The sequence below is a fragment of the Theropithecus gelada genome, chromosome 14 (assembly GCF_003255815.1).
Source record: "Theropithecus gelada isolate Dixy chromosome 14, Tgel_1.0, whole genome shotgun sequence".
Classification (NCBI taxonomy): domain Eukaryota; kingdom Metazoa; phylum Chordata; class Mammalia; order Primates; family Cercopithecidae; genus Theropithecus; species Theropithecus gelada.
The window spans coordinates 33,662,071-33,685,792 of NC_037682.1; the positions used below are offsets into that span (position 1 = coordinate 33,662,071).

At 36.6% G+C, this 23,722-nt stretch overlaps 1 protein-coding gene across 3 annotated transcripts in view; it reads right to left on the reverse strand.

Annotated features, from left to right (window-relative positions):
• Positions 1-23,722, reverse strand: part of ELP4 (elongator acetyltransferase complex subunit 4) — a 259,126-nt gene that overhangs the window by 152,305 nt on the left and 83,099 nt on the right. For 2 of the 3 annotated variants that reach the window (XR_003115721.1, XM_025357975.1), the window contains exon 5: positions 22,754-22,890. Coding sequence is in view for 2 of the 3 variants with exons in the window: in XM_025357975.1 (XP_025213760.1) it covers positions 22,754-22,890 (137 nt within the window). In the remaining variant the exon portion in view is untranslated. Of the gene's footprint in view, positions 1-22,753; positions 22,894-23,722 lie in introns of all 3 variants that reach the window. The other variant, XM_025357974.1, reaches the window with a different exon arrangement.

Consider the following 23,722-nt stretch of genomic DNA (forward strand, 5'->3'; position numbering starts at 1 on the left):
ATGCGAAGCCAATACTTCTTAATTTCTTATTTAACCCTGACAGTTCAATCATCAACAATGCTTAAAATTTTATAAGTAATAAAATAAATTCCTCTAATTAGATTTCTAGAAAAATAAACTATTTGATAACAAATAAAATGGAATAAATCAATAGATTTAGGTATATCAATTGTGAATATTAATTTTTGAATATACGGGATTAAATCATTTAAAACTGAAATTATTTACATGATATTGATACTAAAATACTAAGTACTGTTAATCTCCATGTTTCTTTGCCAGCAATGTTTACAGTAATATATATATACACACACACACACACACACACACATATCTTTTTGCTGAAAATCAGTATCTTGTATTGTCATCTAAAATTTTGGTTTGTTATTAAAATCCTTTGCTTTTGAGGATATTTACTCTTCTGTGTGTGTTTAGTAGTGTAGGCACTGATAAAACAGGAGTTGGCAAGAAGTAAACCCAGTTAAAAAGATCCTGCCTTCTTTACTAATGTTTCCAAACATTCAACAAAGATTACGTTATCAAAGTATTTAAAACATGCTTCAAAAGTGGCACATTTCTAATCATTTTGTGATCACATTATATGAATTTATATACTATTTTGCCTGATTTTCTTGTATTTTCAACAACTTTTATATTACAATGATGCATTTTGAGATTCTACAATGTGCCTTTAAAACTATTAGCTATACAAAGAACATAAAAACAATTACTAGAACTTTACTTTTTACCTTTAAAATATCAAACATTTAATATTTTCTTTAGTTAAAAAAGTAAAATTGTTCCATGTGCATTATTCATGCTTTTCTGCTAATATTACCATGCAGTTTGGCAAGAATTTATTTCTTTATACTAATGTATAAACATGGATAAAAGGGGCCAAATGACATAAATGTAAACCTGTTTTCTGATAACAAAGTTTAATATTTTTTAGAGATGATAGAAAAAAATGAAATTCATGCTTATCAATATTCTATCCCCCATCTCTAATTTTCCTCAAGAAGTCTAAAGCACATTTGCATCACATAATTCTAATTCCTATCAACAAATTGCATTGGTTTTGCTGTGAAAAGTAATGTTGTCATTCACTCTCATTAAGAAAGATAAAAACATTAGCTGTAAGAAAAAGAATCAGATGTAGTATTCTACAAAAGAAATCAAGCACAGGTCGATGATAAATAACAGATAAAAACTACAGTTTTGGAAACAAACAAAGGAATGCTTAGCAAAAGTCTTCAAAGAAACACTTAAAAATCTTTTAATAATTAAGAAAAAAGAAAAAAAGTCACTTCAACTGAGGGGTTTAATAAAAAAATATTTAAATATGAGTAAATAACAATATACAACACTGCCACCACCAACAAAAAACCTTGGGTAACAGGAGACAAGATTTTATCAGTGAAAAGGTAAGTTACAAAAATAAGATCATGTACATGTGATATTAAAATAACTTGTTGATAAGTGAAAAATCTATACATAGATAACAGGCTCTTAGGTTGATTTTCAATAGGACTACCTGATTTTAACTATATCATCTGATAAAGTGTCTGGTACATAGTAAATAATCAAAACACTTTTGTATCACAGTCACCACATTTGCTGAATAGAATAACCTTGTGAGGTTAAGTATAGTCATTCTCCCCATTTTATGGTTGAGATTTTAAGACCATTTTGAGGCTAAGTAATTTGCCCAAGGCTGTACCACAATTAAGAGACACAAATGGCACTTAAAACTCAAAGTTTAAAAAACTCAAATTACCTGCTCTTTTGGCTATGCTAAGATAAAGTCCCAGATGGCGATCTAGATTCAATGAAAAGCCTGTGGTAATGTGGCCTAGAGGAGGTCTGAACATGGCTTCATTCAACATAGCCAAATGAAGCATTCAGGTGCATAGTTTTAGGAAGAGATTTCTCTTTTAGTTGCACTGATCGAGGCCTCCACCAAGGCCTTACTTACAAAGCACTTGGTACACGATGAATAAAGAAAACTCAATACTGTGAAGTGTATGCTTACAAATATATAAACTAGATACGAGTATTGTACAGTGGAATGTAGGTTAAGATGTGGGTTCTAGTTCTACCTGTGTCAACATGTACATGTGTGGTATAAGGTAAATTGTTTAAATTTTCTGTCCTGGTCCTCGAAATTTTCTCATCTGTAAAGCCAAGGGTTGTATTAGATAATCTATGTTGTCCATTCTGACTTTGAAATCATATGGTTCAAAAATGATTTTTCTCATTAAAATCAGTCATTGCCAGGCTTTTAAAAATAAGAACTTCTTGTGTATTTAAATATTGATTTAACTACTTGATAGAAATACTTAGGACAAGAAGCTGTTATCACTCCCAATTAGGATTAATTTAAAGTGAAGATGAAGCATTTTTGACATTATTATGCAAATACATGAGAAAGTATGATTTGTATTACCAAAATTCTATTTACACATATATGTCATTCATCTATGACAAATAGTGAGATACCCTTGTAAGGCAGTAGGCACAATATTAAGTGTCTCAACTAATTGTATAAAATAGTTTGCTGAGCTAGTTATATTAGCATATAATTTGCATGTGACTATAGAGACTGTGAAGTCTATTCACAAGTAATTTTCAAGTTAAAAATTTCATTACTGTTACCTTGAAGGCTGTCATTTACTGATTTTTCTCCACTGATGATTTGCATCTAAGAATACTGAGTGACTATCTTCACCAATACTGGTGACTATCTTCACCATGGATGTTCAACTAAGAACTTACAAAGTGTAGGAATGTATTAAGCGCACCAAGAAGAACAATGATCAGCAGAAACCTCTGAGCCACAGTTAGGAAAATACTAAGAACTATGAGGATGCACAAATTACATGTAGGGCTAAGCAATCCATATTCTTACAGGGATACTATTAAGAGGGGTTATGATCCTTCATGAAAAATAACTCAGCTTGACATCACTCTGACTTCCTTTAATTACTGATGTAAACAAGGTTTTAGACTATGTCTCCTACTACGCTTCACTGTTGCTGTCATCTATCCAACTCTGGGTCATGACTCATCTAACACTCTGGCCTTTCAGTTTTTTGATCTCTCTTCCAATGATCTATTCTCCATTCTATTTAAGTTGATCATCCCCATGGTTGTTTCTTAGACCATGTCATTATCAATAACTAGCATACCTCTATAATCTCAATTTCATGCATACCCCTCTACATAACCACTACTTTCTTTCCACCTAGTACCCATATACAATCATTTGACCCTGCTGAGATCTCTATATCATTGTCTACCACACCTTTCACTCACCTGCTTTGATAAGCTCTTTCAATTAATTAACCATCTCGATCCATGGTCAATCCTTATCTTCACTTCCTTGCTCTTCTCTTGCTTTGTCACACTTCCTGCTATTCTGGCTAAACACAACTCTCTGTCTATTCCACACTTGCCTCAGTATAGCTAAAAATGGCCAGAGAAACAGACTAGTATGACTTTAATTTCATGACCACAAACCTCAATAGGCCCTTAAGGCTATTCCCATTATATATATCCTCACTCTCCTAGATGATAATGTCATACTTTCTCTTTTCCTTTTTTAGTTGAAACCTCCAATATCTCTTCCTCCATCTTCATTATCAGTTTATAACCTTTGACTGAGAAAACAGAAGCAGCCAGAAGGTGTCCTACCACTACATTTTCTACCTGCTATGGTTTGAATTCTTGTGTCCCCGCAACACTTATATGTTGAGCGCTAATATGCAACAGTATTAAAAGGTGAGAACTTGAGAACACATGAACACAAGGAGGAAAACAACACACACTGGGGCCTTTTGGAAGGTGAAGGGTGGGAGGAGGGAGAGGATTAGGAAAAATAACTAATGGGTACTAGGCATAATAACTGAGTAATGCCATAATCTACAAGAAACCCCCATGACACAAGTTTGCCTATGTAACAAACCTGCACTTATACTCCTGAATTTAAAAGTTAAAAAAAAAAAAATTAAAAGAAAGAAGTGAAAACTTTGGGAGGTGATTAGGTCATGAGGGTGGAGCACTCATAAATGAGATTAACACTCTCTTAAAGAGGTCCATGGTAGCCTACATTCCTCTTCTGCCATGCGAGGTTACAAAGAGAAGACACCTATCTATGAAGAAAGGGGGCCTTCACCAGAACCTGACAATGCTGGCACCCTTATCTTGGAACTTTATAGCCTCCAGAACCATAAGAAATACATTTCTGTTATTTATAAGCTGTCGTTTACGATATTTTTGTTATAGTAGCGTGAATAGACTAAGACACCACACTCTCAGCATGTGTAGTCAAATATATATTCTGTCTTCTCACAGGCTGCCATATGTGAACTATCTAAACTCCTATATCAACCCAGTGCCTCCACTTGTGCACGGGCCTCATACAAAAAAATATCACTTGGACAATTCTCTCCTCTCTCCTCCATTATTAACTTCTCCTTTTCTATTGATTGTTTCCTATAATATATAAACATACTGTTATCTCTCCCTTGAAAAAAATATAACAACCACTTGTCCCATCTCCTTTGCCAGCTACTGCTCTATTTCTCTGCATCAAACCCCCTTAAATTTTCTAAAATTCAGTGTCACCACTCCTCTCCTTACATTTTCACTTAAACCCATTCCAAGTAGGCTGTCACCACCCCCATCCCATCCATTAAAACTGCTTTCATTATGGTGACTGATGACCTCCAATGGCTAAATTCAATTGGTCTCTTTTCTTTTCTTTGGTAACAACTTTATTGAGATAGAATTCAGATACCATACAATTCACCCACTGAAAGTGTACAGTTCAATGGTTTTAGTATATTGACAGCTATTTAAGTATTACCACAATTTTAGAATACTTTCATTCCTTCAAAAAGTAATCTCATACCTGTTTTATCAACTCCCTCCAATTCTACTAGCACTAAGGAACCATTAATGTACTTTCTGCCTCTCTATATTTCATACTATTATTTCATATAAATGAAATCATGTAATACGTTGTCTTTTATGACTGATACTACGCTTTGAATGTTGGTCCCCTCTAAAATTCATGTTGAAATTTAGTTGCCATTGTTACAGTATTAAGTGGTGGGACCTTTGAAAGGTGATTTGGCCATAAGGGCTTCACCATCATGGGTGGGACTGGTGCCAGTAAAAAAGAGCGAGTTCAGTCCTGTCTCATTCTCTTGGTTCTTCCATTCTTTTGCCATGTGAGGAACAGGGTTCCTCCCCTCTGGAGAATGCAGTGTTCCAAGTACCATGTTGGAAGTGGAGACTAGGTCCTTAACTGACACCAAACATGCTGGCAATTTTACCTTTGGCTTTCAAACTTTCAGAACCATGAGAAATAAATTTCTATTGTTTATACATTACTTAGTCTATAGTATTCTGTTATAGCAGCACAAAATGGACTAAGACAATTGGTTTCCTCTCACTTACTATAATGTTTTAGGGATTCATCTGAGTTGTACCCTGTATCAGTACTTCATTCCTTTTTATGGTGAAATAAATATTCCATTGTATGGATATACCATATTTTATCCACTCATCAGTTGAGGAACAACTGCGTTGTTTCCACTTGTGAGCTATTATGAATAATGTAGTTAAGAACATTTATGTACAGGTTTTTGTACATAAATGCACACACACACAAAAGGTTTTGTTTTGATCCTCTTGGGGGATATACCTAGGAGTAGAATTTCTAGGTCAAATGGTAACTTTAACTTTTTGACAAATGCCAGAGTGTACCAGTCCAAACGACTATACTATTTTACGTTCTCACCAGCTGTGTATGATGGTTCTGATTTCTTTACATCTTTGTCAACACTTTTTATTATCTGATTCTTTCATTCTAGCTATCCTAGAGGATGTGAAGTGTATCTCATTGTGTTTTTGCTTTTGGGGTGCTTTTTTTTGGCTTGGAATATTTTTATTTGTCATTTTACTTTGAGTATTTCTTTGTTTGGTTTTGATTTATCTTCTACTAACAGAATATGCTGATTTTTAAATCCAATCTGTTTTTCCCCATTTTTCTTTTTAATTGTGGTTAAAAAACCCGTATAATATAAAATTTACTATCTTAACTACTTTTGAATATATAGTTCAGTAATGGTAACTATATTCAACAGATGTGTTGTGTAACACTACTTAACATTAAGTTAAACAGATCTCCAGAAATTTTTTATTTTGCAAAACTGAAACTGTATATCCATGAAACAAGAAACAACCACTCCTCATTTCCCTCTTTCCCTCAACCTGTGGCAACCACCATTCCATTTTTGGTTTTTGTGAATTTGACTACTTTAGATATCTCATATGAGTAAAATCATATTTATCTTTTTGTAACTGATTTCACTTAGTACAATGTCAAGGTTCATCCATGTTGTAATATGTATTTTACATATGTATTTATATATGAAATATATATTTCCATCATTTTTAAGGCTAAATAACATTCCACTATATGGGTAAATTTTGTTTATCAATTTATCAGTTGGTGGACATTTGGACTACTATCACCTCTTGGCAACTGCAAATAATGCTGCTATGAACATGGGTGTCCAAATATCTCTTTGAATCCCTGCTTTCCATTTTTTTGGACATCTACCTAGAAGTGGGATTGTTGGATCATACAGTTTTGAGAAACTGCCACGCTGTTTTCCATAGCAGTTACACCATTTTACAATCCCAATAGTGCACAAGAGTTCCAATTACTCCATATCCTAACCAACACTTGATCTTTTCTGTTCTTTTTTACTTTTTCCTTTCCTATTTTTTATTTTTATCCTAACAGATGTGGGGGATATCTTGTGGTTTTGACTTGTATTGTCTAATGATTAGTGATAGTGAGCACTTACTCATATGCCTGTTAGTCCTCTGTATATCATCTTTGGAGAAATGTCTATTCAAGTCCTTAGCCTATTTTACAAAGTCAGGTTATTTGTTTTTATGTTGTCATATTGTAAGAGTTCTTCATTCTGGATATTGGCCTCTTATCAGATAATATAATTTGCAATTTTTTTTTTTTTACCATTTCTTATGTTGCCTTGTCACTGTTGATTGAGTCCTTTGATGCACAAAAGTTTATGTTTGATGTAGTCCTATTTGTCTATTTTTGCTTTTATTGTTTGTGCTTTTGGTGTCATATCCAAGAAATAATGGCCAAATCCAAGATTAAGAAGTGTTTCCCCTATGTTTTCTTCCAGGATTTTAATAGTTTTGAATCTTATGTTTACGTCTTTAATCCATTTTAATTTTTGCATATGGTGTAAGACAAGGATTTATCTTCACTTTTATTTTTAATTTTTGCATTAGATACCCAGTTTTCCCATTTGTTAAACAGTCCCTGTGAGTGATCTTGGTATCCCATTGAAGACTGTTTGACCATATACGCAAAAATTTATTTTTGGGCTGTCTATTCTATTGGTTTGTGTATCTGTCCTTACACGCAATTTTTACTTTATACCATACTATTTTAATTACTGTAGTTATGTAACATGTTCTGAAATTAGAAAGTATAAAACTTCCAACTTTGGTCTTTTTCAAGAGTAAGTTGACTGGGGTCCCTTGAGTTTTAGTCCGTGTGTAACTTTAAATAAACTAAATCTGTTGTTTCTATTTCCTTCTTTTCAAACTGGGGATACTGCTAACATCATAGGATTTTTGAAGAATTAAATGAGATAACAAATGTAATATGCTAAGAATAGTACTTGACAGAAAAATCGGTTCTCAATAACTTAGTTATGATCAATCCCCATGAAGTCAATATAATATAGTAACACTCCACTTGCAGGATGGAGGGTGATTGGGTGGGATGACTAGATGGACAAATTTCAAACATATAAACAGAAATAATAACAATTATGATGGCTAAAATTCATTAACCCTTTACTATGCCAGCCACCGTATGCTAAGTGCTATCTCTATGGTTCTGGTTTATGTTTCTTTTGATATAGTGACATTTATCGGTCATTTCTGTATCTTCTTCTGAGAACATCCTCTTAACGTTCACCTTTTGCCTGTTTTGAAGTAGGGTATTCAACTTTTTCTTACCCATTTAAACATAACCATAATTTATGGAAATATATGCATATATGTTTGTAATTTTTAAAATTTTGAAATCATCTTGAACTTACATAAAAGTTGCAAATACAGAACAAAAAATCTTTTTTTCCCATTCCACCTGAGAGTAAGTTGCTGACCTGATGACTTATCACTTCTTAATAATTTAGGATGTGATTCCTACAAACAAGGACATTCTAGAGAATAATACAACCATCTGATCTGGCATATTGGTAAAAGTAGGAAACTGAGACTACCATCTAATCCTCACACCCCATTCAAGTTTCACCAGTTGTTCCAATATCATCCTATACAACAAAATGAAATAGTTTAGAATCATGTGTTGCATTCAGTTGCCATTTGTTCTCTTCAGTCTCCTTCAATCTGGAAGTTCCTTAGATTTACCTTAACTTTCATGATCTTGACATTTTTGAGGATTACAGTCCAGATGTTTGGTAGAATGTTTCCAATTTGGATTTGTGTGATGCTTCTTCATGATTAGATTTAAATTATTAATTTTTGGTGGAACTATCACAGAAATATTGCTGAGTTCTCACTGCATATTATCTGGTGATACATGCTTTTGATCACTCCCACTACTGGTGATGTTAACTTGATTAAGGTAATTCTTCTAGTTTTCTCCACTGTAAAATTATTCTTTTCCCCTTTGTAGTTAATAAGTAGTTTGTGGGATGGTACTTTCTGGCTATGTAAGTTATCTTATACCTAAAAAAACTTTCAATTTATTCACTTACTTATTTATATCAGTATGTACTTATATCTTCCTATTTTATTAAATCCATTACTATCATTATTTATTTTGATGCTCAAATTGGCCAGCATGCCCAGTGAGAGTTCCTTTTGGCTGGCTTCTGTGTCCTTTTGATATGCCATCATCATTCTTCAGGAACTTCTACACATAAAAAGATGTTCCAAGCATATATTTTTCTTTCTCTTCCATCAACCATTTCTCCAAAGAGTCCCGGTGCCTTTGAATGGAGAATGGCATTTAGATCTGAGCATGAGATATACTCATTGCTATTTCACAACTCCAAGAATTTAAGACATTCATTCATATTTTCTGCGATTATTTTAATAATTTCATTTATTATATTTATCTCTTTAACTCTATGGAAATACAGTATGAGGTGAGATATAAGGTAAGAATTTACTATTTTATTACCAAACGATTAGGCTCATAATTTGAAATCCCTTCTCTTGTTATAAAAATGACTCTTGTTCTGGCCAGGTACAGTGGCTCATGCCTGTAATCCCAGCACTTTGGGAAGCCAAGGCAAACAGGTCAGGAGTTCGAGACCAGCTAGGCTAACATGGTGAAACCCCGTCTCTATCAAACATACAAAAAAAATTAGCTGGGTGTGGTGGTGTACGCCTGCAATCCCAGCTACTCGGGAGGCCGATGCAGGAGAATTGCTTGAACCCAGGAGGTGGAGGTTGCAGTGAGCCGAGATCACGCCACTGCACTAGGTGACAAAGCAACACTCCATCTCAAAAAAAAAAAAAAAAAAAAAAAAAAGCTCCTGTTCATCATAAAAATTCAAACATATAAAACATACAAAGAATAATAATGAAAACTTATCCAGAAACCACCACCCAGAGGCAAATATTGTTAACAGTTTGGTGAATATCCTGTAAGACATCTCTCTATACCAGTCCTTCCATTTCTTACTGAGAAAAACGATTGCAGATGTTAAGAAGTATGCTGATAAAAATGTTTTTGATTCTAAAAAGAAGAGTATTTTATCAATAAACAAATGTAAAGAGATTATTACTATGTATTTCAAAAATGTTTGGCATTTCCCTCACAGCCTTTCAAATCTAATGTATACTGTGAATCTCTTAGATAATCTAGGAAGGGGATTTAGTTTGCAGTCTTTCATGAGCTTATTTGCCTGCATATCACTAGGTTTTTGGAAGCTAAATTAACATCTCCTGAATTAGTGTTAGAAAAGAATTTGGGATAAGCCATACAAAATTTTATGTAAATAGGATTGTGCTATTTATCCTATTTCTATAATCTGCTTTTTCACTCCATTATATCTTGGATGCAAAGCCCAGTAACCACCCCAATCTCTTATACAGAAAAATCTTCTGCAGAGCCACCTCTCTACAGCCATTGCTGCAGTTTTAACAGCTACCATTAGCCTTAGACCTTAATAAAAGCCACAGTGCCCACCACCCTCCAAAGCACAATGGAATTTCCCTTGAAAGGTGGTAAACACTTGAACCTAACCAAATAAAGCTGCAGCTTAGAATTTTTTCCTCAATATTTGGAACATTTGGTTGGTATTCTCTTTGTTTTCCAACATCACTTTCAAATCACTCCTCCTCCTCCACTTCCTAGGAAAACGAAACTAACAAACAAATCCATGCTTCTTTTATATATTGCTAATCCCCAGCCATTCTCCTTTTAAGTTGCTGTCTTTATCAAGCTCCTGGACATTTTCCTCACTGTTAATTGAAGACTCTGCACCTGGCTTACAGTCTGAATTCAAACAACTTATTCTCACCCAATATTACTTATCTTAGTAGCTTGCTTTGCTCATTTACCTCCACTATTAAGATTAGTAAATCTACTACCAGAGTACTGCCCCTTCTCTTTCTCTCTCTCTCTCTCTATATATATATATCTATATATATATCTCAACAGCAAGTGTCTTCAGTTGCTTCTCTTCAGTCTAAGGCTCATGATTCAACATTTTGTTCACTCTTTTTAATCACTTAAACTTCTTTGTTCTTTGTCCTACTTACTCCATCTTGCAAAATTTCAACCCTGCTTATACCCAGGAATCTTAGCACAGAAGCAAGAAAGTCACACAATCTGATAGACTGGCACCACCACAACCATTTGAGATTTCTCAAATCTAATGGTCAGTGTATTCTTCCAGTCTATGAAATAACCATTTTAAAGTTTCTCAATTTAACCCAAACTCCCAAGAGGTAACTAACCATTCCCTAGTGGACAACTATGACCATTATTTCACAAGTAAAGAGAAGTCATCAGTACATATCTTCAGAAACTGCTGCTTTCTTTTCTACATCTTCATCCATTACCTCTTTATTAATTTTTTTGCACTGACATTTAAATAAAACAGAGCAAAAAAAAATCTTATTTCACCCCCAATCCCTTCCAGTTATTGATCTTTCTTTGCCCCCATAAAAAAAATTCCTGAGAGAGTAATATGACCCACCTGAACTCACCTCCACATAGCTCTTTCCATCACTCACATGATTTCAGCCACAGTGGCCTTTTAAATTCTTGAAAATACCAAGCTCCTTCCTTTATTAGCACATCTGCTGCTCCTTCTGACAATAATACTTCTTGGCCCAGTGCCCATTGCATGATTACCTTCTTCTTAGTTGGGTCTCAGCTAAAATATTTCCACTTAGAAGGACTTTCAGTGAACATAACTCAAGGTATACCCACTGCTCTCTCTGCCCACTTAGCTTCCCCCATGGAAAATGTTCTTTCTTTATATTTAATTACATATATATTTGTTTGCTTGTTTTAAAAAAATTATGTGCTTTCTTATTAGACTGTAAGCCACACAATGGCAAGGTTAACATCTGCTTTGTTCACTACAATGATGTAGAACTTAGCATAATGCTAGGCTTATAGTAGTTGCTCAAGTTCATAGGTGCTGAGATTTGGAAAAAACTTTCAATAAATATTATCGGACAGATGATTATGCTTACTTACTTCAGTAGACTGGACTATCCTAAGTCTAATATCAGAATCCTGGAAAACATTCTTGATATTCCCTTTACCTCTTCTCCAACCTCAGTGAGATCCAGTGAGATCAGAGAGACAGCTAGCAATCAGATTAGGTAAGGCCTTGTAGGGTCGTGGATTTATTATCCTGAATGAGTTGGGGAATCATCGGAGTGTTTGATCCAGAGTAGTGATAAGAGCTGATGTATACTGTAAAACTGGACTGCCTAACAAGATAGCCACTAATTATGTATGGCTACTTAAATTAACTAAAGAAAAATAAAATTAAAATTCAGTGCCTTGGTCTTACTAGTCACATTTCACGTATTCATGCATGTGGCTAGTGGCCGCTACATCACACAGCACAGATACAGAAAATTTCCATCACTGCAGAAAATTCTACTGGATGGAAAATTCTATGTTGAAAAACTCACTAGGGCTATTTTGAAGAAAAACAGGAGCCAACAAGGATCAAGGACCAAAGAGCAAAGAGCAAGACCAATTAGGAGGCTATCCCAACAGCTGTGGCAAGAAATGTGGGTAATGTAGGCTAGCATGTAGAGGTGAAGGTTGCAAGTGGTATCTGGATACATTTTGAAGATACAGTTGACAGGACATGCTAATAGATTGGATACAGAGATAGAGAAGAGTCAAGGGTCAAAGATTACATTATTGAAGTGAGGGCAGAAATCTGGAAGGATATACACAAACATAACTAGGAAGTAGATGACTGAGATTAGGAATGGGTGAATAAGATGGAAAATAATAAAACAAAACCCATGCATACCAGTGAGGATAGGATACCATGCATGAACTGAGGAATAAGACGATTCACTTAACTCTGTGTACCTGATGGCCTTTAAAGGACAGAAAGGAGGTAAAAACAAGGCAAACATGCAAGCAAGCAGTTTCTCTCCATTGGTCAAAATGAGGCCCAGCTACTATTCTAAGTGAAATACCAAAACAGATAACCAAATACTGCATGTTCTCACTTATAAGTGGGAGTCAAACATTGGTACACATGAGCATAAAGGTGGGAACAATAGACACTGGGGAATACAGTGGGGGAAGGGAGGCAAGGGTTGAAAAACACCTATTGGGTACTATGCTCACTACCGGGGTGAAGTAATCAACAGAAACCCAAACCTCAGCATCATGCAATATACCTTTGTATCAAACCTGAACATGTACCCTTTGAATCTAAAATAAAAGTTGAAAATAAAGTAAGTTAAAAAACAAAACAAAACAAACAAAAAATGAGGCCCAGGATAATAGTCCTCTTTCTGAAATTTCAAATATTATCTTTTTACTTTAATTGTATCACTAGCAGCTAAGCAGAATCTCTCTTCACACTTACATGATGCCTTTCCATCAGTTCTGAGATTTGCACTAATTTATCATTCACCACATCCTTTTAATAAAGTAATTTATAGTATACTTCTATAACTATATACTTCCAAATTTTTAGTCTTAGATGTTCTTTTCTATAATTTCTTTCTTATGAGTGTAAATTTTCTATTTTTTTGAGACAACAGTCTTGCTCTTTTGCCCAAGCTGGAGTGCAGTGGCATGATTACAGCTCACTGAAGTCTTGGCCTCCCAGTCTCAGGTGAATCTCCCACCTTAGTCTCCTGAGTAACTGGGACTACAGGCATGTGCCACCACACCTGGCTATTAGTATTTTTTGTTTGTTTTTATTTTTGTAGAGACAGGGTCTCACTATGTCGCCCAGGCTGGTCTTGAAATCCTGGGCTCAAGTGATCCTCCTGCCTTGACCTCCCAAAGTGCTGGGATTAGAGGCATGACTCATGCCTGTAATCTTTAATCTTATATTTAGACTTCTGAATATACTGTGGTTCTTTGCTTTTCAATCTAAAAGTCTTATAGTTTTGAAATAAAATATTCCCTTCCAAGGAGCCCCCTTGTGAGTACCAACCCACAGACCCCGGCCGGGCATTTCGTAACCATATGAGTACTTGCCTCATCGCAGGCCTTAACGAAGCAGCCCATAAGGCAGTAAATTTTGAAAAGCTCAAAGAAATCTCTCAAAGTGTCGATGAAAACCCCACTGAATTTCCTTCTCACCTTACAGCGGCCCTACAAAAATATACCCGTGTTGACCCCACCTCCCCGGAAAAAACCATTGTTCTTAATACCCATTTCATCTCTCAGTCTGCTCCTGACATATGATGCAAACTTAAAAAGGCTGAAAACGGCCCTCAAATCCCACAACAAGACCTTCTCAACCTGGCTTTCAAAGTCTTTAATAATAGGGATGAACAAGAAAAAATAAACAAAGCCCAACGAGATCATGCCAAATGCCAGCTACTAGTCACGGCTATTCGCCAATCTGGCAACAGCACCCAAGGGCATAAAATACCCGATAGCAGTATCCCTTCTGGGGCCTGTTTTAAATGCAGCAAAGAAGGCCACTGGACGCGGGCATGTCCCAACCCAAGAACATCAAAAATTCCTTGCCCAGCCTGCCAAGAAACCACTGGAAGTCTGATTGTCCTCTTAACAACCAGGCTAACAAACCAACTCCTCAAAACCCTGGCAAGGAAAGGAGTGAAAAATCGCTCACCCTACTACGGCTCCTTGGCCTGGTCCCATCTGCCATTACTGCATCGGAGCCCAGGGTAACTCTGCTAATAGCAGGTAAGCCGATCTCTTTTTTAATCGATAGCGGGGCCACCTACTCGGCTTTATCTAAATTTTTAGCACCCACTTACCCTTCCCAGGTCTCGTCTCACATCCACGCGCTACTGAATCCCTTACTTGTTCCCTATCTAATACCATTTTTCTTCACACTCCTTCCTTATCATGCTTCATTGCCCCAACCCCATCCTAGGCTGAAACATATTCGCCAAATTCAAAGCTTCTATCACCTTTTCCTGCCCCCCTCAACCAGAGTTCCTCCTGCTCCTCTCTGCTAGTCCGGCCCCTGATCCCCGCTCCCCAGCACCCGCTACCCACCTCTCTCGTTAACCCAGTAGTGTGAAACACCACCAGCCCTTAGCTGCTCACCAGGACCCCATCAAAATCCAGTTAAAAGACCCCTCTAAATTTCCCAACATTGCCCACTACCGCATTTCCCTAACACACCAAAAAGGCTTACAATCTATCATAAACAAGCTCTGCTCACGCTGTCTTCTTAGAACAACACACTCTCCATATAACACCTCCCCGTTAGAAAATCTGACCGCTCATATTGACTCGTTCAGGACCCCTGAGCCATCAATCAGGTTGTCCTCCCTATTCACCCCGTGGTCCCTAACCCTTATACACTTCTCTCTCTCATCCCCTCCAATGCCACCCACTATACGGTAATCAACCTAAAGGATGCTTTCTTTACCATTCCCTTACACCCTAATTCCCAAGACCTCTTCACCTTCACCTGGACTGACCCTGACACTCTTCAGTCAAGGCAACTCACATGGACTGTCCTCTCCCAAGGCTTCAGAGGCAGCCCTCACTTCTTTGGACAACCTCTAGCCCAAGACCTCACCTCCTTAGACCTCTCCCCCAGCTGCCTCCTCCAATATGTCGACGATCTCCTTCTCTCCAACCCCTGCCTAGAGGACTCCCAAATTCACACCATTACCCTCCTAAACTTTCTTGCTAGCAAAGGATATAGGGGCTCCCCCTCCAAAGTCCAACTATCTACCCCAACAGTAACATACTTAGGAGCCCAACTCTCCCCCAGGGCCCGAGCCATGACCCCAGCACAAGCAATCTTAAAAAATAGCTTGCCTCCGCCTTCCTCAAAAAATAAAATTCTCTCTTTCTTAGGACTGGCAGGTTTCTTTAGAATATAGACTCCCAACTTTGCCTTCCTGGCTTGGACCCTCTATGAAGCAGCCAAAGGCCCTCAATGAACCCCTAAACCCCACACACAACAGACTTCCCAGTTTCTGTAGACTCCAAACCACTCTCGTCACTGCACCTGCCCTGTCCTTAACCCACATCTTCCAACTCTTCGTTCTCTGTACTGCCGAAAACCAAGGAATAGCTCTCGGGGTCCTAGGGCAACAAAAGGGAAGTCCCCCTTCCTTTGCCCCTGTGGCATAACTCTCTAAACAATTAACATTGTCAAAGCATGGCCAACCTGTCTTAGAGCATTAGCAGCAGCGACCATTTTAGCTCTGTAAAGTAAAAAACCGACATTCAGCCAAAGTATCACCGTCCACAGCTCTCACAACTTACAGGATCTCCTCTCCTCCCAGGCATTAAGCTCCCTCTCTCCTTCCCGAATTCAGTCACTCCATGCCCTCTTTATCGAAAATCCCGAATTCAGCTTCACCAAAAGCGCCCCCCTCAACCCAGTATCCCTACTCCCCATATCCTCTTCCCCTTCTACTCATTCTTGCACTGACATTTTGGATCACCTGCAGCCACACTTCCGAAACATCTCCCCCGAGCCGCTCACTAACCCAGATGACCATCTCCTCATAGATGGCTCCTCTTCCGGAGCCCCCGGCTCTCCAAAAACTGGGTATGCAGTAGTTACCTTAAACCATGTAATTGAGGCTAAACCACTACCTCCAAGATCCTCCTCCCAAAATGCAGAACTTACAGCTCTCACCAGAGCCCTAACCCTTTCCAAAGGCAAACAAGTCAACATTTATACAAACTCCAAATATGCCTATCACATCTTTCATTCCCATGCTGCCATCTGGCAAAAGAGAGGATTCCTGACTACCAAAGGAATCCCCATCACTAACGGCCCCCTTATTTACCAACTCCTTCAGGCTGCACCTTCCAACCAAAGCAGGGGTTATACATTGTCAAGGACATCAAACAGGATCAGATAAAATCTGAAGAGAAAACACAAAAGCCAACAAGGCAGCAAAAAAAGGTCTCTCTTTCTTCTGCCCCCGGCGCTCTCCTCCTCATTGTCCCTACAATCCAACCCCAGTATCTCTCCCTCCACAAAAAAAAAAAAAAAAACCTTCACTACTACAACAAAAAACCTCCTTCCAAAAGAACTAGATAATCAAAACTCAAAAACTCATCCTCCCCCAAAAACAAACCCCCCCCCCAAAAAAAATTCTAACATCCCTTCACCAATCCTTCCATATTGGTGCACGCCCCCTATACCTACTCCTTTGCCCTTATTTCTCCTCCCCCCATCTATTTACCTTACTAAAAAACCTAACCTCAAACTGTCATATATGCTCTGTCACTTCCACCCGAGTGGCCCTCCGTTCTCCATCTATTCCTACACACCAGTTAAGAGGAACCTCATTATCATATTTCCAGGCACTCTCTACAGATGTGTACGCTTCCCTTAAAAAAAAAAAAAAAAAAAAAAAAGCAAATTCTATTACCCACCTCAAAAACCAACTAGTCTCCCTAGCAGCAGTTATCCTTCAAAACGGCAAAGGCCTTGATTTACTTACTGCAAAAAATGGAGGTCTCTACATCTTCCCAGATGAGGAATGCTGCTTCTTTTTTAAATCAGTCAGGCCTGGTTCAGGATGCAGTCAAAAAACTAAAAGACTGAGTGCACCCCTCTGCTCCCCACCCACACACACACAAAAACAGCTCTCTGCCTGGCCCTCTTGGCCCCCTTGGTCTCTCAGCTCTTAGGCCTCCTAGTTACTCCCACTCCTAGGACCCGTCATAACCATTCTCCTTCTTCTAATCTTTGGGCCCTGCCTCTTACGTCTCTTTACCCAGTTTTTACAGAATGTGTTCGAGCTTTCACCCATGGAACCATACAAAACATGATGCTACTACAAAAATACCAGCAATTTCAAAACCAGTACCAGGACCAACCCCTACCTTCCAGCCTTTCCTGTGACCACTGCCCCCTCTCAGCTTGAAGTAGCAGATGAAAAATGGCACCCCCTTTCCCATCATCTGTTAAAAGGCTGGAATGTTAGGGTCACCCCGACCAGACCATTCCTTTCCCCTCCCACAGGCCTTACAATACAGTCTCTTGCACTCTCCACACAGCTAACCCAGGGCAACAGACAAATCCCCCATCACTGACCCCTCCAGTAACTGTTTGTCCAGACAGTTACAGGATGCGGTTAACGTGTCTGTTAACCTCGCATAACAAAGCTGGCAAAAAACATCTCCAGGATGCAGTCAAGACACCTGCACCCCCGACTTAATTCCCCGACCCTGACCCAATTCCTCTCCCTATAAAGTCCTGCAGTAGTCTGTAAGCAGGGCTGCCTCCTCTGCTGTTGTCAGGAGGTAGCTGGCAGGACTGACAATAAATCAGTTTGCCTGAACTTGGGTCTACTGGCCTCATTCCTTTCTCAGCTGTCATTCCAATTATCCCTTACAGTTACTATATTTTGTGCATTGATCCATTAATTCATCAACCATGCACTGGACACCTGTGTTCTAGATATAAGGAAAAAAAAGATGAAGAAAGCAAAACCCCTTTCCTCAAGGATTTCCAATGTCTGAGGGGCAAGACAAGCATATAGACAAGATAAATAATTACAGTGTCATGTGTTAAGTGTCCTGATAGAAATATGAACAAAAGTAGGTAGGAATGTATGAGGAACACAATTACAATTTGTCTAGGAAAACATTATAGAAGACTTACACTGAGGTTCCATTTAAACTGGTAAAGAAACTTGGCAGGATGAGAAAAATGGGATGACTTCTAAAATGTTAGTTCCATCCTCTTTTCATCGTTTTCACTTACAAATTCTCCCAGAAATATAACTGGTTCTCACAGAATTCAATTCATTAAATTTAATCAGTAGAACACTCAGACAATATAAGAAACTACTGGTTATTGTTAGGATAAATATGTTAAAATAAAATCTTGGGCCGGGCGCGGTGGCTCAAGCCTGTAATCCCAGCACTTTGGGAGGCCGAGACGGGTGGATCACGAGGTCAGGAGATCAAGACCATCCTGGCGAACACGGTGAAACCCCGTCTCTACTAAAACAAAATACAAAAAAAAAAAAAAAAAAAACTAGCCGGGCGAGATGGCGGGCGCCTGTAGTCCCAGCTACTCGGGAGGCTGAGGCAGGAGAATGGTGTGAACCCGGGAGGCGGAGCTTGCAGTGAGCTGAGATCTGGCCACTGCACTCCAGCCTGGGCGGCAGAGCGAGACTCCGTCTCAAAAAAAAAAAAAAAAAAAAAAAAAAAAAATCTTGAAATTCAAAGAAACGTATCAAAATAAACTCATTCTATTGACTACCAACTATATGCAAACTCAATATTCAAGACCTAACATTGTCAGCTCAGTCTGTGCAATAGTTTGAAAGTGTCCCCTACAAAATTCAGGTGTTGTCAGTGTGATAGTATTCAGAGATGGGGCCTTTAAGAGGTGATTATGTCACGAGGGCTCCTCTCTCAGGAACGGGATTAAGGCCCTTATATAGAAGGCTTCACATAGCATTTTGGCTAGCTTGCCCTTGAGAACACATCATTTCTCTCCTCTGGAGAATGCAGGAAAAAGGTGCCATCTTGGAAGCAGAATGGTGGCCTCACCAGACAACCACACCTGCCAGCACTTTTATTTTCTCATAGATCTGGAGGATAGAAAGTTCAATATTTTTTAATTTCTGTCTTTATAAATTACCCAGTCTCAGTTGTTTGGTTATAACACCAAAAATGGACAAAGATAGGATGCCATAACAAAATACCACAGATTGGGTGGCTTAAACAGGAATTTATTTTCTCATTCTTCTGGAGACTTGAAGTCCAAGATCAACATGCCAGCAGAGTTGGGGCCTGGTGAGGGCTCTTCCCTTAGGTTGCAGATAGCACCCTTCTTGCTGTGTGCTCACATGGCCTATTCGTGCATGCTCCAGGAGAGAGTGAGAGCTCCAGTGTCTCTCCCTCTTTTATAAAGATACCAATCTTATCACACCAGGGTCCCACAACCTAATCTAAACCTAATTACTTCCCAAAGGTCCCATCTCCAAATATCATCCATTTGGGGTTAGGGCTTCAACATATGAATTCTGGGGGGACACAAACATTCAGTTGGTAGTGGTGGATTAAGCAATATGTTAATATAATTGTTAATCAGTAAGAAAGATGACACTAAAAAATGGCAGTGTCTTTCTACTAAGGAAACCAAACTATGCTTGGACATACTTATTAGCAAAGCTTAACTGAAAACAAAGTCAAAGTAAAAAATCTTAGACTCCAGAATTATTCTCAAAACCAACTTATTATTTTGTGACTCAGATTATCTGATTTATAATAGTGAAATAGCCAAACAGAACTATCTTGATAATATTATTGTAAAACATCTGAAGTCTTTATACTCTGGCTTTAATTTGAAAATTTAAACTGTATGTATGAATTTTTTCTACAGGCAAACCTTCTAATCATTTTAAATTAGTTACTGTAAATTTTAAATGATCTGCAGTTTTTCCTATTGTAAAAATATCTTTACATGTTTTAATAGCACCTTCAGAAATTACAAAATTATATATTATATCCTCACATGTGACAGTAGGACACAGCTATATCCTCTAGCCTTAATTATAGGAAAAGCATAGATAACTGTAAGGCTTAGCTTTATTGTTTTATAAATGAACCAGTAAAGTTCATTTTAGTGAAATGAGCACATGCTTTTCATAAATTAAAATAAATCTCACATGGTAAAGTACCCATTTTGAAAATTAATTTAATTACATGTTTAAAGTTTAATTACATTTAATTAAGCATTTAAGTTTAATATGAAATAAATGAATTATCAGTTAACTCTATGAAATGAAATACTGCCTTGATAATTAAAATCTATAAATTTTCCTATTCTGCACAAAACTGCTAGTTCTTACAAAACACTCAGAAAATATGTATTTTAATGACTATAGGATTATATCCTCACAGCTGATTAAGGAGTAATTTTTTTGGCACCTAGGTTGGTGGGTGTACATTTACTGCCTCAGTAAATGGAGGCAGCATGGTACAAAAAAAAAAGAGCAGAGGTTTTAGAAACTTGAGTTTGGGTGTTAGCTCAGTCACTGACAGCCTGCAACAGTAGGAGAGTTACTTAGCAGCTCTAACCTGAAATTCCTTATAAAATGGGGTTAACATTCTCTTGGAGGGTTATTGGCAAAATTTAATGAGTTATCCCATAGTCAAATGTCTGGCAGAGCACCTGACTTGGAAAAGATATTTGACACATGCTAATCCCCTCCTTACCCCAGCTGTTGAATAAATGAAGAATAACACTGTACTTGCTGGTGTAAAAAAAGCATCGTCCTTAAAATATATATTTTTTTAAATCACAAAAGTAACACCGTATTATTTTTCATTGAAATACATCAAACATAATATACATTTTACATTTATTTTCCTAAGCACTCTGTTAATGGAGACAGTATAGCAATGTTGCTAATACAGATATTTGATCAGGGAGAATTTACTTGGAACCTGGGTTCCACTCTTTACTACTATTTGAGAAATTAAGGGAAAATTATCCTGACTTATTTCACAAGCTTGTACGTAAATGCATGTTTGACTCAATGTGTGGCAAAAACTGGGAAATAGAAAAATCAATATAATCATTCAAACTTAACAAAAAATTAGTGAGGTAGTAAAGCAGGTGGTATTTCCTCTTCTCCCTACCTCCAATTTTTCACATGAAGATATTAATTTTCACTGATTTTAGGTGATCTGCCCAAGGTTAAGGGTAGGATGAACTCAATATCAGAATCCAGATTTTAAAAATTCCTTTATCAGTGCTCATTACTGCATGACATAGGAAGGTAAAGGTGAAAGACACCAAAATCTTCTGAAGCAGTGAAGCAAAAAAGAAAGATAAATCTGACAGATTAAGCTTGGTTCTATCACTTAATAATTAAACTCAGATAAATCAATTCTGTGAATTTCAGTATCTTCTAGAAAATGGGACTACATACTTCTGCATATTAATACTACATAACCCTGTATAGGGTTAATATAAGGATTACAGAAGATAACAAATGTAAAGTGTCTAACAGAGTGGCTGACACATAGCAGTAATACATTAATGGTAGTTATAAATGCTAAAACAACATCAAAGCACCACTTTTGCTAAGTCTCTATCCATAGATTGGAGAACTCCATAATAAAGTGAATATTTTTTGGAAACATTTAATAAGAATGAGTACAATAGTCTCTACTAAATTCTCAGGTATTATTTTTAGAACAGAGACTATAAATTTTAAGTCATTTTGGTTCACAATGCCTTGCTATTAAATCTTCATTTAATAGTTCATCTAATTTTGAAAATGGTTTTACAAGTGCTTAAGAAAATATAAATGACAATCTGTTCCATAATTTACTGCAATAAAAATTGAAATTAAATATTCTTAACACTTTATAACATATATTATTCAATGTCAAGTCCTGTAATTTTCATTTTGTCTTAATAACATAATGGCAGTATAAACATGCTGGGTTGTTTTGATACTTAAAACCAAAACTCTAAATTCTAACTCACTTAAAATTATACAGATTGTCTTATTTACAGCAGAGCCAGAAACAGAAAGCCTTCATAAATAAAATATTGTAAAGTACATACTTGTTTACTCTCTGAAAAAGTATATGCCAAAAAATTAAATTAAGCAAATGATACTAGTTTGTATCATTTTCATTGCTATTATTATCAATACATATTTATTAGGTGTCTATTTGCATTTAAAGCTGAAAGACTCTGGTTTAGAACTGTTCTACATTTCTTGAAAACCAGCACTTATTATAAATTTGTTGTCCTGACTTTTCAAGTTGCAAATTAGAGAAATAGTGGTTCCAGCAGTTATAGGACCAAAGAAAAAAGAAAGTCACAGTAATGAAATACTATGAAAAATATATAGACTTGAAGTTACAAATTATATAGAAAACTAGTATTTATTATTATATTTACCCTTAGATGTGTATTCTTTCAAAAATGTGGCAAAAGTGCATTCTACTAAAATTTGAAATCAGACTTTGTTATTAAATCGGTCATTAACTTACCAGGGTTCTACTTTGAGAGTTGAAGATATTTTCTCTGGAAGAAAAAATCCATGCCAGTTTGAAGCCTCAATTAGTTCTTGTGGTATTCTTTTTGATGCATCATAATAGTGACCAAATCGTGATGATACTGGTCCAATCTGCTAAAATAAAACCCATAGTGGCTGTTAAACAATTATTTTTAAGCTATAATTTATTTGTCCTACATCCAGCAAAACAATGACATACTTATGAATTTTAAGTTAATAAGGAAGAACTGATATACATACACTAAGTAAATTTCAAAGAAGCATACAACAACCTTTATTATTTTAAACCATTTATAGTTACAAATCAACCTTTTTATCTTTCACGTTTCTTCACTTCTAGTGGTTCCCTAAATTTGACAAGAATTTAAAAACCTCTTTGGTTTTTTTTATTATACTGTATACCTTTCTAAGTTTAAAACTTAATATACATAATTCTCAATTAATATTTAAGATTCTAGGTTTTAATGACAAATTAAATATGCAGTTGCCAAGAACTAAATGAAAACTTAAACTCAATTAATTCACTGGTAAGAGGTCCAAAAGAAGCTAGCTATTTAAATATATTAAACTGAGTATCATTTTAAAACTGAATTCTCATATAAGACAATATACATGTATATTAAACATTTCTTACAAATTGAAATTAAGCTTATAGGATAAAATGTACTACAATACTCCAAACAGGAACAAGGCACGATAAAGTTGAAGAATGTATATGACCTACATTAGATCAATCAGAACCTGGCATAATCATTGGTTCATTGATAATTCCTCTTTTGTGTTCTTTACTAACAATTTCTCCAACAAATTATCTTTCTTATAAGAAACTCTAATTTATATGACACTGAATTGATTTATATGGGATAGCAAAGTCTACTAACATAACATTATTATTAGGTTGCTTTGAATGGACTTTGAGCTAATTTCTTTCATTCAACACATT